Source organism: Heterodontus francisci, chromosome 10, assembly GCF_036365525.1.
Source record: "Heterodontus francisci isolate sHetFra1 chromosome 10, sHetFra1.hap1, whole genome shotgun sequence".
NCBI lineage: Eukaryota > Metazoa > Chordata > Chondrichthyes > Heterodontiformes > Heterodontidae > Heterodontus > Heterodontus francisci.
Window position 1 is genome coordinate 27,295,731 of NC_090380.1, and position 19,397 is coordinate 27,315,127.

The 19,397-nt window shown below is 42.2% G+C and overlaps 1 protein-coding gene across 1 annotated transcript in view; it reads right to left on the reverse strand.

Annotated features, from left to right (window-relative positions):
• The window catches only part of spryd7a (SPRY domain containing 7a), a 35,817-nt gene extending 21,043 nt beyond the window's left edge, over nucleotides 1-14,774 (reverse strand). The window contains exon 1 of the mRNA XM_068040313.1: nucleotides 14,633-14,774. Coding sequence (XP_067896414.1) covers nucleotides 14,633-14,738 — 106 coding nt within the window. The 5' untranslated portion in view covers nucleotides 14,739-14,774. The remainder of the gene's footprint in view (nucleotides 1-14,632) is intronic.
• Between the last annotated feature and the right edge of the window lie 4,623 nt (nucleotides 14,775-19,397).

Here is a 19,397-nt window from a genome sequence, read left to right on the forward strand (position 1 = left end):
TCCTTGGCCTCCTCCTATTTCTCACAGACATGCTGCCCCTCGGCGATATCATCCGAAAGCGCAGCATTAGTTTTCACATGTATGCTGACAACACCCAGCTCTACCTCACCACCACTTCTCTCGACTCCTCCACTGTTGCTAAATTCTCAGACTGATTATTCAACATCCTGTACTGGATGAGCAGAAATTTCTTACAATTAAATATTGGGAACCACTGTTTTTGGTCCCTGCTCCAAACTCCGTTCCCTAGCTACTGACTCCATCCCTCTCCCTGGCAACAGTCTCAGATTAAGTCAGGCTGTTTGCAACCTTGGTTTCACATTTGACCCTGAGATGAGCTTCTGACCTCATATTTGTGCCACTGTTAAGACCGCCTCCGTAACATTGCCAACTTCGCCCCTGTCTCAGTTCATCTGCTGCTGTAACCCTCATTCATACCGTCGTTACCTCTAGACTTGACTATTCCAACGCACTCCTGGCTGGTCTCCCACACTCTACTCTCCATAAACTTAAGGTCATCCAAAACACTGCTGCCCAAGTCCAAACTCGCACCAAGTCCCACTCCCCTATCACCCCTGTGCTTGCTGACCTACACTGGCTCCCAATCAAGCAATGTCTTGATTTTAAAATAGTAATTTCCCTGTTTTCAAATCCCTCCGTGGCCTTGCCCCTCCCTATCACTGTAATCTCCTCCAGCCCAACAACCCTCCAAGATATCTGCACTTCTCTAATCCTGGCCTCTTGTGCATCCTTAATTTTAATCACTCCAACATTGGTGGCTGCGCCTTCAGTTGTCTAGGCCCCAAGTTCTGGAACACCCTCCCCACACACCTCTGCCTCGCTACCTCACTTTCCTCCTTTAAGACACTCGCTTAAAATTTATCTCATTGACCAAGCTTTTGGTCATCTGACCTAATATCCCCTTTTGTGGCTCAGTGTCATACTTTGTTTGAAATGCTCCTGTGAAGTGCCTTGGGATGATTTGTTTCATTAAAGGCACCATATAAATGTAAGTTATTGTTGTTAAATGTGGCAAAACGGTGGGGACAATTATTTGACACATCTTTTTATTCAAAAGGTATTCTTTGTGCTAAAAATGAAGATTCACTAGATTTGAATGAAAAAGTTTTAGAAAAGCAGTCAGGTGAATTAAAAGAATACATCAGCGTTGATTCCACAGTCAAAGATGATAATAGTCTCAACCTTCCAGAGGTTCTGCACAGTCTAACTCCAATGGGCATGCCACCACAAAACTTAAGACTCAAGGAAGGAGCAGTTTTAATGTTGCTACGAAACTGGAATCCTAAACAAGGACTTTGTCAAGGAATAATACTGGTAGTTAGGAAGTGGTTTTCTTTGGCAATAGATGCTTAAATTATAACTGGTTGATTTCAAGAAAATAGAATGTTTATTCCTCAAATAATATTGACCCCATCAGATGTAAACCTGCCTTTTCAACTCGGGAGAAAACAGGTCCAAATGTCATATACTATGACTATAAACAAGTCACAAGGCCAGACTCTTGACAAAACTTGTATTTATATTCCTCGGCCTGTTTTTGCACATGGACAGCTTCATGTAGCTTTTTCCAGAGTGTAAAGTTTTGATTCTGTTAGTCTTTGGTGAAAGAATAACTAGAAATCTTGTATTTAAGGAGTACTATTGCAATAAAGATACTAATTTAACTGCAAATATTTTGTGGGTCTCTGCTAGTCATATTATGATTTTCTAAGTGTCCTGTTACCATTTCCTTAATAATAGATTCCAGCATTTTCCTGACGACTGATGTCAGGTATGAAATTCCTTGTTTTCTCTCTCCCTCCTTTCTTGAATAGGGGTGTTACATCCACTGGGACCGTTCCATAATCTAGGGAATTTTGGAAGATCACAACCAGTGCACTCACTACCTCTGCAGCAACTTCTGTTAGGACATTGGTCATCAGGTTCAGGGGATTTGCCGGCTTTCAGTCCCATTCATTTGTCCAGTACTTTTTCTGTTACTAATATTATTACTTTAAGTTCCTCACTCTCATTAAACATTTTGTTCCTCACTATGTTTTTTTTTGCCTTATATTGTGAAGACAGACACAAAATATTTGTTTAACATCTCTGTCGTTTCCTTATTCTCCATTATAAATTTTCCTATCTCAGCCTTTAAGTGATCCACGCTTACTTCTGCTACTCTCTTCCTTTTACATACTTGTAGAAGCTCAATCTGTTTTTATATTTCAGGCTAGTTTATTCTCATTCTATTTTCTCCCTCTTTATCAATATTTGGTCATCCTTTTCTGGTATATAAAACCCTCCCAGCCTTTCACAGAAGTGTAGAAGGAGGCCATTCAGCCCATCATATCTGCAATGGCTCTCCAAATGAGCAATTCACCTAATGCCATTCCCCGCCTTCTCCTTGTAACCCTGTACATTCTTCCTTTTCAGATAACAGTCAAATTCCCTTTTGAATGTTTCAATTGAACTTGCCTCCACCACACACTCAGGCTGTGCATTCCAGACCTTAACCACTCACTGTGTGAAGAAGTTTTTCCTCATGTCGCTTTTGCTTTTTACCAATTACTTTAAATCTGTGCGCTCTCGTTCGCGATCCTTTCTCCCTATCTACTCTGCCCAGACCCCTCATGATTTTGAATAGCTCTATGAAATTTCCTCTCAGCCTTCTTTTCTCCAAGGAAAACAGTCCTAACTGCTCCAATCTATCTTCATAACTGTAGTTCCTTATCCCTGGAACCATTCTCTTCTTGGTAATATATTATAACTCCCCTTCTGTTCAAAATAGTGCTATGAAATCTTTTACATCTACTTGAGAGGGCAGCATTCCCTCAGTACTGCACTGGAGTACCAGCCTACATTATGTGCTCAAGTCTTTTGAGAGAGGTTTGAACCCACAACCTTCTGACTCACAAGCTAGAACGCTCCCCTCCCACTGAACCACAGCTGACACCTATTACACTCTCCTACACTAATGTCTGCTATAATGGCTGCTTTTCTTATTTCTCTAGATAATTGTAAGAATGCTGTGATTAAAAAGTTATTTTTTTTTTCTCCAGATTAAGCTTTGTATGGGTTTCTTTAGATTTGTCATAGTACATCAGGGGTTAAAAATGAACTTCACACAAACAAGAATGTTCCAGCTCATATTTTATTGCTGAAATCAGTGTTTGTTGTCCAAGGGAGGAGCCTAGCCTTTCAATTCAAAAGAAAACATCTTATATGATTTGTTCAAATATATTTTTGCTTGGCAGCTGCTTTTGAATTTTAAATTCATTGGAGCCTGGTGACTTTTTGAAGGCATTTATGAGCTTGTCTTTTCCCTATCGGTGAGTCCGGAGTCTTTGTAGAGAATTTGTCAGACAAAATAGCTTTTGTGGTTGGTGTGAAAAAGAACTACTTAATAAGGAAATTACTTATATCAGTTTGTTTTAGCACAGCAGTGGTGATTTTACTTTTAACTACATAAGGAACTGAGTTTAACAACTGCTGTAAAAATATTTGTTGCATCATACAGGAACTTTTGCTAGTTTTGTTGCTGTTTAACGAATTTGTTTGGGAGTTAAAAGACTAATACAAGGACTGGAGTTGCGTTAATTCGGCTGCCTTCCAAATACAAGGCGGATCCTGTGGAGGCACTGTTAAAGAACCAGTAACTGAATTTAACCAAGATATCAAGGCAAGTAAAAACACTCTCTGGGATGTAAGGAGCTAGGGTTACCTATGAGAGTAGACTGAAACATGGAAATTCAGTGTAAACAATAAAAAAAGGATTCTTATATATATTCTCCAGTAATAACAGACTGGATTCACATTTTAAAAACTCCATAGTTTGAAATGATGGTATTTTCCCTTTCAAGGCAACATATAAATCAAGCGCCCTTTTTAAATCTCAGTTTTAGTGTGCAGCTACTCACCCTCATCTTCATCATAAACACCCCTTAGATGATCAATTCTGCATAACTACGATCTGACCGCAAATAAATTTTCAACATGAAAGCATTAAGTAGCCACTTTACTACCAGTAGCACTGGCTGGGGAAAAAGCCCCACAATTGTTGTTTTCTCCATTTCATCTTTACTAGGGCAGAAATAAAATCGAATACTGAAAGCTCACTGTATGAACTTCACAGCATTTCTTCCAGGTACCATAGATAAAGCAAGTAGGATGCACAACATTATGTGACTAGTATCAACTGCAACTGTAAGACTACTTCAAAAATTCATGAAGGTACACATGATTTGAAGTGAACGAGATCAGCTTGAAATCAGCCTTAATCTCTACCACAAATAACACTCGTGAGGATGGCAGCTCAATAGAACTTCTGTTCAGCTTGTTCTCCTGCAGAATATCTGTGCTGTTTCTAGTCATTAAAGAGAACAAGTGAAAGACTGAGAGTGGTGATTAGCATCAGATAAAATGACTGGCAGTGAAACTACTCTTGGTTACCACATGGGAATAATCACAGCCATAATTTTGGTGTCTTATGAATATAGTAAGGTTTCCTGATTTAGTGTTGTGATTTTTACAATTTATGCTTGGATGTGACAGCCAGTAATTTTAATGTCAGTTCAATTTAAAATTTGAATCTAGGGAATTGTAAATTCCCTGATCAGCTAATAAAAATAGAGTGCATTTTATGAAAAATGTTCCCTGCCTTTTCTGGAATCGGATACAAAGGACTGAACACACTCGAACTTCACTATAAGAGACACCCCACCCCTCTTCAGCCCCTCTGGACTGGCAGAAAAGGTTGTTACAATCAGGGTATTCATTACAGTAAGGTTTGACCATTTGCTGAATCGGAAAAATTAAGAAATTTCCATTTTGGATTGATTATTCTATTATTAAAATTATTATAAATTGCTTCATATTATTCGTACTTTTCTCAATGCACATGGTTTCTAACTTGTTAACCAGTCCAAAAAGATCCTCAGTTGCAGATAATGACTGTGTGAAGTTTTGCACAGCTATTATTGCCTTTCTGAACTCATTCAGTGAAGGGACAACTGATTCTGTGTCTTCCATGTCCTCATTACCAGAAGTTTCCTTGTCACCAGAAGTTTCTCATCCTCTCCCCGACTCAAAGTCATTGATTCAATAATATCCTCTTCACTCAATGTTGCTCATGTAGGGACTTGATTTTCTGCAAATTTAACGTCCTGTCATTTAGTTAATGAAATTCCCAGTGTATCGCATTCCTCACTAACAGACGGCATCTCCTTCTTTTGACGGCCAGTTTCTGCAGACTATCCAGCATGTTTAAAGCAGTTCACAAAATACATTTCTGACACCTGCTGCTATGCTTTGCATATGAAGTGCATTCCTTGCAAATGGCCATCTGGATTATTTTACCGGTAGGAACATACTGCTGTGGATTTGAAGTCCTGAATAACACCCTGGTCCATGAGCTTTAGGTGTTACATTGGGGGGGGGTGGAGAAAGTGGATGATGACAGCCTTCAGGTCGTTGACTTTCGGTTACAGAGGGATCTGTCGATGAACAGCAGCACTTTGAAACCTTGAGGGTCATTTTTCTGTCCAATAGTTCCATCTATGGTTCCCCTAGCAGAAGAGTAACTCACAGTTTGCTTTGTTTAATGCCAGTATAGACATGTCCAGCACTAGCCAGAGTTTTATCTGGAAAGAGCTGATAAAGAAAGTCCAGTTTTGTCAATATTATAAATGTCTCTTGGACTGTAGTTCTTTACAAGAGATGGAAGAACATCTGCCACCCATGCACTAGTCACCTATGTGTTAACCCCATCCTTTTCCGACAAATGTTTTAAATCATGCCACTGCTTAAAGTGATCCAGCCATCCATCTGCACGTGAAGTTTTCAATGCATAAAGAATAGGCAATTTTTTCAGCCTTTGCGTCATTTCCCGACACTAAAATCATCCAATGTACAGGATGTTGAGAGAGGTGAGGTCAGGGATAAGGTTACAAGGACGCAAGAGGGCACTGGCAAGCAAGAACTTGGTTTAAAGTGTGTCTACTTCAACGCCAGGAGCATCCGGAATAAGGTGGGTGAGCTTGCAGCATGGGTTGGTACCTGGGATCTCGATGTAGTGGCCATTTCGGAGACATGGGTAGAGCAGGGGCAGGAATGGATGTTGCAGGTTCCGGGATTTAGATGTTTCAGTAAGAACAGAGAAGATGGTAAAAGAGGGGGGGGTGTGGCATTGTTAATCAAGGAGAGTATTACAGCGGCAGAAAGGACGTTTGAGGACTCGTCTACTGAGGTAGTATGGGCCGAGGTTAGAAACAGGAGAGGAGAGGTCACCCTGTTGGGAGTCTTCTATAGACCTCCAGAGTTCCAGAGATGTAGAGGAAAGGATAGCGAAAATAATTCTCGACAGGGGCGAGAGTAACAGGGTAGTTGTTATGGGGGACTTTAACTTTCCAAATATTGACTGGAAATACTATAGTTCGAGTACTTTAGATGGGTCAGTTTTTGTCCAGTGTGTGCAGGAGGGTTTTCTGACACAGTATGTAGACAGGCCAACCAGGGGCGATGCCACATTGGATTTGGTACTGGGTAATGAACCCGGCCAGGTGTTAGATTTAGATGTAGGTGAGCACTTTGGTGATAGTGATCACAATTCGGTTAGGTTTACCTTAGCGATGGGCAGGGACAGGTATATACCGCAGGGCAAGAATTATAGCTGGGGGAAAGGAAATTATGATGCGATTAGGCAAGATTTAGGATGCGTAGGATGGGGAAGGAAACTGCAGGGGATGGGCACAATCGAAATGTGGAGCTTATTCAAGGAGCAGCTACTGCGTGTCCTTGATAAGTATGTACCTGTCAGGCAGGGAGGAAGTTGTCGAGCAAGGGAGCCGTGGTTTACTAAAGAAGTTGAAGCGCTTGTCAAGAGGAAGAAGGCGGCTTATGTTAGGATGAGACGTGAAGGCTCAGTTAGGGCGCTTGAGAGTTACAAGCTATCCAGGAAGGATCTAAAGGGAGAGCTAAGAAGAGAAAGGAGAGGACACGAGAAGTCATTGGCGGATAGGATCAAGGAAAACCCTAAGGCTTTCTATAGGTATATCAGGAATAAAAGAATGACTAGAGTTAGATTAGGGCCAATCAAGGATAGTAGTGGGAAGTTGTGTGTGGAATCAGAGGAGATAGGGGAAGCGTTAAATGAATATTTTTCGTCAGTATTTACAGTAGAGAAAGAAAATGTTGTCGAGGAGAACACTGAGATTCAGACTACTAGGCTAGATGGGATTGAGGTTCACAAGGAGGAGGTGTTAGCAATTTTGGAAAGTGTGAAAATAGATAAGTCCCCTGGGCCAGATGGGATTTATCCTAGGATTCTCTGGGAAGCCAGGGAGGAGATTGCAGAGCCTTTGTCCTTGATCTTTATGTCGTCATTGTCGACAGGAATAATGCCAGAAGACTGGAGGATAGCAAATGTTGTCCCCTTGTTCAAGAAGGGGAGTAGAGACAGCCCTGGTAATTATAGACCTGTGAGCCTTACTTCGGTTGTGGGTAAAATGTTGGAAAAGGTTATAAGAGACAGGATTTATAATCATCTTGAAAAGAATAAGTTCATTAGCGATAGTCAGCACGGTTTTGTGAAGGGTAGGTCGTGCCTCACAAACCTTATTGAGTTTTTCGAGAAGGTGACCAAACAGGTGGATGAGGGTAAAGCAGTGGATGTGGTGTATATGGATTTCAGTAAGGCGTTTGATAAGGTTCCCCACGGTAGGCTATTGCAGAAAATACGGAAGTATGGGGTTGAAGGTGATTTAGAGCTTTGGATCAGAAATTGGCTAGCTGAAAGAAGACAGAGGGCGGTGGTTGATGGCAAATGTTCATCCTGGAGTTTAGTTACTAGTGGTGTACCGCAAGGATCTGTTTTGGGGCCACTGCTGTTTGTCATTTTTATAAATGACCTGGAAGAGGGTGTAGAAGGGTGGGTTAGTAAATTTGCGGATAACACGAAGGTCGGTGGAGTTGTGGATAGTGCCGAAGGATGTTGTAGGGTACAGAGGGACATAGATAGGCTGCAGAGCTGGGCTGAGAGATGGCAAATGGAGTTTAATGCGGAAAAGTGTGAGGTGATTCACTTTGGAAGGAGTAACAGGAATGCAGAGTACTGGGCTAATGGGAAGTATCTTGGTAGTGTAGATGAACAGAGAGATCTTGGTGTCCAGGTACATAAATCCCTGAAAGTTGCTACCCAGGTTAATAGGGCTGTTAAGAAGACATATGGTGTGTTAGCTTTTATTAGTAGGGGGATCGAGTTTCGGAGCCACGAGGTCATGCTGCAGCTGTACAAAACTCTGGTGAGACCGCACCTGGAGTATTGTGTGCAGTTCTGGTCACCGCATTATAGGAAGGACGTGGAAGCTTTGGAAAGGATGCAGAGGAGATTTACTAGGATGTTGCCTGGTATGGAGGGAAGGTCTTACGAGGAAAGGCTGAGGGACTTGAGGTTGTTTTCGTTGGAGAGGAGGAGGAGGAGAGGTGACTTAATAGAGACATATAAGATAATCAGAGGGTTAGATAGGGTGGATAGTGAGAGTCTTTTTCCTCAGATGGTGATGGCAAACACGAGGGGACATAGCTTTAAGTTGAGGGGTGATAGATATAGGACAGATGTTAGAGGCAGTTTCTTTACTCAGAGAGTAGTAGGGGCGTGGAACGCCCTGCCTGCAACAGTAGTAGACTCGCCAACTTTAAGGGCATTTAAGTGGTCATTGGATAGACATATGGATGAAAATGGAATAGTGTAGGTCAGATGGTTTCACAGGTCAGCACAACATCGAGGGCCGAAGGGCCTGCACTGCGCTGTAATGTTCTAATTCTAATACTGTGTCTCAGCAGTTTTAAACCAGTGACAGCTTCTCCCATCAACACCTTCATCAGTTACATGACAGATTTGTTCTTTCTGGCTCAGAATACCATCTTCGTTGATAGCTGACTTGATTCTTCCCCGATTGGTCCACACTGTTGCTCTTTGCCAAACTGAGTTCTTTGCAGATTGCAGCTTGCGATTTTCCTTCATTGTCCAAGTCATCTATTTGAAGTTTTGTTTTCAGAGTCAAAGATGATCTCTTGCTTATCTTCATCATCCCTGGCATCTAGCTACAGTTTGTGTGCAGATGTTGGACTGTCTAATCAGGCAATAAATATACACACAGTGCAGGATTTGTAATACAATAGTTTAGTTTAGTTTAGTTTAGTTTGTGCTGAGTCTGTGCCGACCATCAACCACCCATTTATACTAATCCTACACTAATTCCATATTCCTACCACATCCCCACCTGTCCCTATATTTCCCTACGACCTACCTATACTAGGGGCAATTTCTAATGGCCAATTTACCTATCAACCTGCAAGTCTTTGGCATGTGGGAGGAAACCGGAGCACCCGGAGAAAACCCACGCACACACAGGGAGAACTTGCAAACTCCACACAGGCAGTACTCAGAATTGAACCCTGGTCGCTGGAGCTGTGAGGCTGCGGTGCTAACCACTGCGCCATCTGTGCCGCCCTAGGTTATCTTAAATTCCATTGCTGCCTCAGGATCAGTCCCAATTTATTCTGAGAAACATGTTCATTGTGGTAGATTACTACAGGAAAAAATTGGGTCTTACCATTGGGATCATAAAGGGATATAGTGAAGTTAACTTGTACGTACAGCTCAACAACACGCTTGGTTATTTGATAAGATGAAGCACATCAATTTATTTTTCTTTTTTTGGAACTTGGCATTTACAGTTGGTCTACTGCCATGTAATTCACTGAGAGAGAAATCATGTTTAACCAATTTATTGGAGTTCTTTGAGGGAGTTACATGTGCTGTGGATAAAGAGATTGTACTTAGATTTCCAGAAGGCATTTGATAAGGTACCACATCAAAGGTTATTGCAGAAAATAAAAGCTCATGGTGTAGGGGGTAACATATTGGCATGAATAGAAGATTGGCTAGCTAACAAGAAACAGAGAGTAGGCATAAATGGGTCATTTTCTGGTTGGCAAGATGTAATGTGTGGTGTGCCACAAAGATCTGTGCTGGGGCCTCAACTTTTTACAATTTATATAAACAACTTGGATGAAGGGACCGAAGGTATGGTTGCTAAATTTGCTGATGACACAAAGATAGCTAGGAAAGTAACTTGTGAAGAGGATATAAGGAAGCTACAAAGGGATATAGATAAGTTAAGTGAGTGGACAAAGACTGACAAATGGAGTATAACGTGGGAAAGTGTGAAATTGTCCACTTTGGCAGGAAGAATAAAAAAGCATATTATCTAAATGATGAGAGATTGCAGAGCTCTGAGATGCAGAGGGATGTGGGTGTCCTAGTGCATGAATCACAAAAGGTTAGTATGCAGGTACAGCACGCAATTAGGAAAGCTAATAGAATGTTATTGTTTATTGCGAGGGGAATTGAATACAAAAGTAGGGAGGTTATGGTTCAGCTATACAGGGCATTGGTGAGACCACATCTGGAGTACTGTGTTCAATACTGGTCTCCTTATTTGAGGAAGGATGTAAATGTGTTGGAGGCAGTACAGAGAAGGTTTACTAGACTAATACCTGGAATGGGTGGGCTGTCTTATGAGGAAAGATTGGACAGGCTAGGCTTGTATCTGCTGGAATTTAGAAGAGTAAGAAGCAACTTGATTGAAACATATATGGTTCTGAGGGGTCTTGAGAGCGTGGGTGTGGAAAGCATGTTTCCCCTTGTGGGAGAATCACAAACTAGGGAGTCACTGTTTAACAATAAGGGGTCACCCATTTAAGACCAAGATGAGGAGAAATTTTTTCCCTGAGGGTCATGAGTCTTTGGAATGCTCTTCCTCAAAAGGCAATGTAAGCAGAGTCTTTGAATATTTTTAAAGGCAGGGGTAAATAGCTTCTTGATAAGCAAGGGGTTGGAAGGTTATCAGGGGTAGGTGGAAATGTGGAATAATCAGTTCAGCCATGAACTTATTGAATGGCGGAGCAGGCTCGAGGGGTCAAATGGCCTACTCCTGTTCCTAATTCGCATGATCGTATGAGAGATCCATCAGTATGCTTAATCACACATTTTCAGCGAGATCAGCTCATGGTAAGCAAAGCAATCCCTTCAGGTAATAAGCATGTCACCATTATGTATTACTTTTGAATAATGGCATCTTTCAGTGCTGTGTCTGGTCCATCATCACATGACTGAAAGATCGGGTATGTTATTTTTGGGTGATAACAGCTTCTCATTGCCTCCTAGGTATTACAAAGCAATTTCCACGGTAATCGTTGCTTATTCATTTTGAGTGCTACGATTGCTCCGTGGAAACAATGTAACTGGAAAATCTCAGTTGCCTTTGGTCTGACATCATCGTAAAGATGGTGATATCACAAACCAGTTTCAACTGAATCTTTTTGGGCTGCAAAAACAAAATTCCTTCGCAAATACGTTGGTCAAAAGGTGAACGGAGAAAGATTTGTTTATATGCATCATATAAAATTAACATATATGCAACACTAGCAAGAAATATGTATTACAATATTTTTTTTCTTTGATATCTTGTTCTACTTTTGTCTTTGTACTATGAGAATTAACTAACAAACTGAGCCACTGGGTAAATTTGATTAGAACTAGACCCACACGGACTGACTGGGATGAAAACCACAATGCCTGTTTGTGTTCTATAACCTCTATGTATTTTTTGGTGAACCATACTCTCAGAGAATTGTTATCCTGACTGGAATAACTATTGACAACATGCATCCTCAATGACGTAATGATTACTGACACTGTTTGATACCACAATGCCCATCGCCATCTGAAGTCACATTGCCTATTGGCAGACTTTGATGCCACTATCACCATCTGATGCCACAATGCCCATAAATATTGCCGTGTATCACAAAGCTTAATGACAGCGCCTGATGCCACAATGCCCATCACCATCTGATGCCACAATGACTATTGACACCATAGCCAAGCCATGCATTGCACTACTGACGTTGGGTGATTTAGATTTTGGGATTAGCATTAGCTAATTCAAGTTAGGGACATGGGGGGGGGGGGGGGGGTGGTAGGGGCATTTAGTGGTCAGAATTAGGGATTACTATTAGTATTCGGGTTGGTGCTAGAGTGAGAAACTGCAGGAGACCCCTATTAACAACATCATCATCAAATAGAAGTATCCAATATATACACTACTGACGCAGTAAAACCAACTCACAATCTGAGGGCTTCTGTCATGCATTACATCTGCATCAAGGGAGATTAACAAGAGTGGCAGATTGCTAACTTATTTAAAGGGAAGCAGTGTGTTTCATTCCCAAAGCTAGTTTCTGGCTCGGTCTTGTCCTGTTATATTGCAAAGCCTGGACATGATGCTGGTACAAGTACAGTTCCCATCCAAACACCTCCTGTGATGCAAGGAGATCACCCCTGCCCCACTCACCATCCCCCACCCAACTCCGGATTGCAATGTTTCCCTTCACAGACTTGATCAGTCATTTATTGGTCCAAAGAAAAATCACCTGCATCACTTACAGAGAGCATAAGGCCTCCTTCCCCCAGTCTGCTATGAACTATTAAGTTTTGGCAAAGGAAATGGAGAGAAACAGCTGAAACCTTGATTGGAGACTCAATCATAACAAAGGAAACACACACAAACATGTGAATTAGGAGAAGTAGGCCATTTAGCTCCTCTAGCCTGCTCCGCCATTCAATAAGATCATGACTCATCTGTTTGTGTCTCGAATTTCACACTCCCATCTACCCCCGATAACCCTCGATTCACTTGCCTAACAAGAATCTATCTACCTCTGCCTAAAAAATATTCAATGACTCCGACTCCACCACCTCCTGAGGCAATTCTCCTCAGCTCTGTCCTAAAAGGGCGACCCCTAATTTTAAACAGTGCCCCCTAGTTCTGGACTCACCCACAAGAGGAAACATCCTTTCCACATCCACCTTGTCAAGAACGTTCAGGATTTATATACATCAATCAAGTCTCCCCTCACACATCTAAACTCCAGTGAAAACAACCCCAGACTGTCCAACGTTTCCTCATAAGACAACCCGTTCATTCCAGGTATCAATCGAGTAAACCTTCTCTGAAACACCTCCAACGCAGTCACATCCTTCCTTAAATAAGGAGACCAAAACTGCACACAGTATTCGAGAGGTGGTCTCACCAATGCCCTGTGTAACTGAAGCATAAAATTCCTTTCTTTTATTTTCAGTTCCTCTCGTAATAAAGGATAGCATTCCATAAGCCTTTATTACTTGCTGTACCTGCATACTAACGCTTTGTGACTCATGCACTAGAACACCTAGATCCCTCTACACCTCGGAATTCTGCAGTCGTTCTTCATTTAAGTAATACTCTGCTTTTTTATTCTTCCTGCCAAAGTGAACAACTTCACATTAAAAAAGGCAAATGGTATGTTGGCCTTCATAGTGAGAAGATTCGAGTACAGAAGCAGGGATGTCTTGCTGCAATTATACAGAGACTTGGTGAGGCCACACCTGGAATATTGCGTGCAGTTTTCGTCTCCTTATCTGAGGAAGGATGTTCTTGCTAATAGAGGGAGTGCAGCGAAGGTTTACCAGACTGATTCCTGGGATGGCGGGACTGACATATGAGGAGCGATTGAGTTGGTTAGGATTAAATTCGCTGGAGTTCAGAAGAGTGAGGGGGGGGGGGATCTCATAGAAACCTATAAAAATCTAACAGGACTTGACAGGGTAAATGCAGGAAGGATGTTCCTGATGGTGGGGGAGTCCAGAACCAGAAGTCATAATTTAAGGATACGGGGTAAATCTTTCAGGACTGAGGTGAGGAGAAATTTATTCACCGAGAGAGTGGTGAGCCTGTGGAATTCACTACGACAGAAAGCAGTTGAGGCCAAAACATTGAATGCTTTCAAAAAGGTGTTAGATATAGCTCTTGGGTCTAAAGGGATCAAAGGGTATGGGGCGAAAGCCAGAACAGGATAGTGAGTTGGATGATCAGCCATAATCATAATGAATGGTGGAGGAGGCTCAAAGGGCCAAATGGCCTACTCCTGCTCCTATTTTCTATGCTATTTTCCCATATGCACTCCATCTGCCAGATTTTTGCCCACTCAATCTATCTACATCGGAACATTGAACATGGATAAAACCAAACACAAAAAAATGAGCCCACTGCGCAAAAATCTTGACCTCTATTTCCTTTCCTAATGATTCAGAAATACACAGCTCTACATTTGTAGATCTGCCCCATGTTAGCTGCAATACCCTACACAGTCTAATGGGAAGATTATCCCAGTGGGTTTATGCATTTTCTAAAATATAAAAAGTTTAAAATGTTCATGTTTAAAATTAAGCACTGGCCCTCTGTCTTTCCTGTGGATTCTGCAGCAACTCTTCACTCCACCATCACGGATTTGGCCAGATTTCGGCCAGTTGACAGCAAGGTGGAAGGACAGAAGCTGCAGGGAGTCCACACTGTGGGACAGGTTATGTGTAGGGAAGTTATCTTCAGTTATATAGGGCATTGGTGAGACCACATCTGGAGGGTGACACTGAGGAATTAAATGAGATGAAGGAGTCCGCTGGCGACTGATTTAGTTTTTTTGGTTAACAGTAACATTAATTATTAAAACTGGCCGTTCGCTAACTCACCCATGTGCTGTGTGTCTAACTGGACAGCGGGCATTTCCTTGAGCTGAATGTGTCCAGAGCCTCCGTCGCCACACCACCTTAAGCAACAAGACACCAACGACGCCATCTTACCGCCACTGAACACGCAAACGTCACACGGCGTCCAAATGCACGCATTGACGTCACGAGTAATCCCGGCCTGGACGCACGCACGACCTCTGACGTCGCGCTCTGCCCTCCGCCGAGTTTCCAAGGCCGGTGCGCGGGCGGCCAATGCCCCGCCCCCTAATCTCAGCTGACGTAGGTTCCTCCTTTCCGGAGTGTCGCGTGATCACTGCTCGTACACGAGCTTCCGGTTTTGAGTGGTGGCAAGTGGTTCTGTTTTGGGGGATCACAGCCGGTTAGCCTTAGTACACATTCATGAATGTCGCTGGGTCAAAATCTTGTGGATCTCCCCCTCCTGACAATACCGTCAGTCCACGGATTGCAGCAGTTCAAGAAGGCCCACCACCACCTGTCCAAGTGCAAGGAGGGTTGGGCGATGTGTATGCCGACCTTGCCAGAAATGGCTACGTCCCCGAGATTTTTTTAAATTTAGAGTCGTAGAGTTATCCAGCCATCAAGCAGCTATCTATTCTAATCCCATTTTCCAGCACTTGGCCGTAGCCTTGTATGCTATGGCATTGCAAGTGCTCATCTAAATACTTCTCAAATGTTGTGAGGGTTCCTGCCTCTACCACCTCTTCTGGCAGTATGTTCCAGATTCCAACCACCCTCTGGGTGAAAATTGTTTTTCTCAAAATACTGCAGGGTTCCTCCAGAGTTGTGCAGGCAGCAGAAGCATTGTTTCGGTACCAAAATGATTTGCTGTATCACCTTGTGGCTGCATGGCTTTTGTTGTTTGCATGCTGCATATGTGTGCATGGGTTGCATACCAATGTCATAAGCCATGTCAAAAGAAAAGAATATTATTAAAGGATACCCTGCTCCTGCATGGAATGATTTTGAAGTGCAGTCGCAGTAATGTAGACAAAGGCAAGAGCCAATTTGCACACATCAAGATTCCACAAACAGCAATGGAGATTTTTAAAAATTTGTTTTTGGGATGTGGGCATCACTGGCTAGGCCAGCATTTATTTCCCACAATCCCTAATTGCTCTGGAGAAGGTGGTAGTGCGCCGCATTCTTGAATTGCTGCAGTCCGTATGGTGAAGGTACACTTACAATGCTGTTAGGGAGTTTCAGAATTTTGACCCAGTGACAGTGAAGGAATGGCGATATAGTTCCAAGTCAGGATAGTGTGCGGTTTGGAGGAAAACTTGCAGGTGGTGGTGTTCCCATGCGTCTGCTGCCCTTGCCTTTCTAGGTGGTAGAGGTCACAGGTTTGGAATTAAAAACTATTCAGTGTGCATTTGGGTGAGGGAGGAAAGTTGGTCAGGAGAACTCTGCTGTTGTTCATCAAATGGTGGCATGGGATCTTTTACTTTCAGTTATACAGGCAGACAGTTTAATGTCTCACCCAAAAGACCAGACCTCTGAGAATGTAGCAGTACCTCTCCAATGCATTGAAGTGTCAGCCTACATGATGTTCTTAAATCCTGGAGTGGGTTTCAACGTATGACCCGCTATTGCAGAAGCAAACTGCCCGATGTAATCTAAATTAGCAGTAGTGTTCTACGTTCACAAGATATAACTGGCTTGTTATCATAGTTACCCTTTACCTGGAACTCATGGCAGCCCAGAAGAAGGAATTACCTGCTTGAGGGTATGCTGATGGGACTGCCCTCACTTGGTTCCACTCTTTCCTATACAATTATAGTTAGAGCATCTCCAGAAATAGTTTTTTTCCATTATCTCGACCTCCTAACCTATATACCACCCTTTAGCAAAATTATTCAGTGTCTTGGGGGGGGGGGGGGGGGTCAACATCTACATATAAACAAACATGTAAACTGACGATACCCAGCCCTTGAACCACAATGTACTCCAGCTAAACATTGGGAAGACGAAAGCCATTGTCTTTAGCTCCTGCTACAAATTCCATGCTCTCACCAATGGCTCTAGCATCCTCCCAGGCAACCTTAGTGTCCTATTTGATCTTAAGCTGAACTTCTTACTCCAAATCTTCTCCATCAAGACAAAGATTGCCTACTTTCACCGAAATGACAATGCTGAAACCCTCATCCATACCTTTATCACCTCCAGAATCGACTATACCAATACTTTTGTGGCCAACCTTCCATCCTTCATCCTATGTAAACCTGTTCATCGAAAACTCTGCTGCTGATATCCTAATTCTGCACCAAGTTCTACTCACTGATCCCTGTGTTCTTGTTGATCTACATTGGCTCCTGGCCAGCTAGTTCCTCAAATTTCAAAGTATTATCCTTGTGTTTAAATATGCCCAATGTCTTTCCTCTCCATATGTCTTTGACTTACTTGCTACCCTAAAATCACTCCCCCACCCCCCCCCCCCCCCCCCCCACATGCCATTCCACTGACTCTGGCCTCTGTGCATCCCATCATTGGTGACCACTTTAGGACCCTTGCTAAAACCCACTTCTTTGAGCTCATTTCTGGTCATGCTCACCCAGTATTTATTTTTGCCTGAGCATCGATTTTGTTCTGTGATTGCAGCTCTTTGAAGCGATTTGGAGCATTTTTCTACATTAAAGGTGTTATATAAATACAAGTTGTTTTAAGTAGGTCTGGGGAGTCAATCAATATTATCAAAACTTAGAACCATGTTCTGATGAAGGGTGGCATCCAAACATCAATTTGTCCAGTTCCGAAGAAGGGTCACTGACCCGAAACGTTAACTCTGCTTCTCTTTCCACAGATGCTGCCAGACCTGCTGAGCGGTACCAGCATTTCTTGTTTTTATTTCAGATTTCCAGCATCCGCAGTATTTTGCTTTTATATCAATTTGTCTTTTCCTCTTTTAGGTGCTGCTGTGTCTTTTAAAAGCTTAAAACACGCGAGGTCTAATGATAACAGTGTATGAGTGCTTCATGTATTTGAATGAAATTCCCCATCTGCCATTTTAACAGACCATAAACAATTTTAAATAAACAAGTCAATGCCTCTGTTGTATTTTGGGCTTTTATGCAAGATTGCATACTTGGTCCAAGGTCACTGACCACAGCTGTAATGGACCTTAGAAGCCCTATGATCTGGAGTGTGCCTTTATCTGCCTAATATTTATGTAAACAACATGAGACAGAAGGATTGATCAGCAAACCCTTACCACTGTCTGTGGCTTACTAGGATGTGCCATTTTGTGATTCTGCTTATTTTCCATTAGTGAATTGAAAAGATACTCCATCAGATTCAGGCTATAAACCAACAGACAATTTATTTAACAAAGAATAGGAAAACGAGTAATGATCACTACAAACAGCATGTTTATAGTCATTTATAAACTTGGTATCAAAATAATGAAGATCTTCCCCTGGGTTGTTCTTCAACATAACTAGACCCTGAAAATAGCTGTTTACTTCTTATTTGTGGAATTCCCCTTCCCCACCCTTCCTGTACTTTGTTATTTATACTTGAACAGCTCCTTAATGCATCATGACTCATCACATCTCCATCAATAATTTCTCCTTTCATTTCTGCATGCTCAACTTCAGTATGCCTTTAGTCTCCAAGTTGCCCTTTCCTGTTCCTTACCTGTAGTGCCTGTCATTGATGTACTTAAATATATAGATACGTTAAACTCTACCTCTCTGCCACCACTCTGGACTCCATGACTATTGCTGTGGTGGCCGACTGCCTGCCCAACATTAAGTCCCAAATGAACCAGATCTGTCTTCAGCTCAGCATCAGAAAACCCAAAGTTACCCTATTGAGATTCCACAGAGACTTTGTGCCTCAGATGATGATTCTACCTCTCTCTCAGCTGCTGTCTCAGAGTGTATCAGAAATGTGAAAGACGGGGATGATAACTGCAGTTTTTGTTTGATTGTGAGCTGAACTTTGAACCCCACAGCTGCACCCAGTGGATTTTATGACCTCAGCATTTAGAGCAAGATGAATCTTGAATCCTCAGAGGAAGAGGAGTAAAAACCTTAGACCTCTAAAACCCTGGGCCATTGCCACATATTGTAATAATCATACTCTTTCCAACTTCCCTACATATCCCTGAGAAACTTGCTTCATGCAAAAGTCCCATCCTGAATTTAATGCATCCCACACATTTCCTGGATTTTTTTTCTCCCAACATCCATGTGGAACTCCAGAACAGTGTGGGAGAATTTAAGTCAGTTTAATTTGGTATTAGTCAGGCCTGGACTCCATACAGAGTTCTATTGTCACATGACATTATCTTGGCTATCAAGAAAGCCCTCTTTATTCAGCTTGTCTCAGACTCTCTTTTTGACGTCAGTGTTTATACCAAGTGTTACAAATCTTATTGATTCAGGGCAAAGTCCCCATACAGTCAAAAAAAAAGGATCTTAGTGAGACAATCAATTATACACTCGAGGCACTCTGCAAACAAAGCAAGCATCCTGTGAAGCTAGTTGTTTATTATAAATTTGATCCAACCTCCATAAATCAATCCGAAAGCAAAATACTGTAGATGCTGGAAATCTGAAAGAAAAACAAAATGCTGGAAATACTCAGCAGGTCAGGCAGCATCTGTAGAGAGAGAAACAGAGTTAATATTTCAGATGGATGACCTTTCATCAGATGCTCCATATAGCAGTTGTTCTTTGATTTTTTTTATTCATTCATGGGATGTGGGCGTCACTGGCCAGGCCAGCATTTATTGCCCATCCCTAAT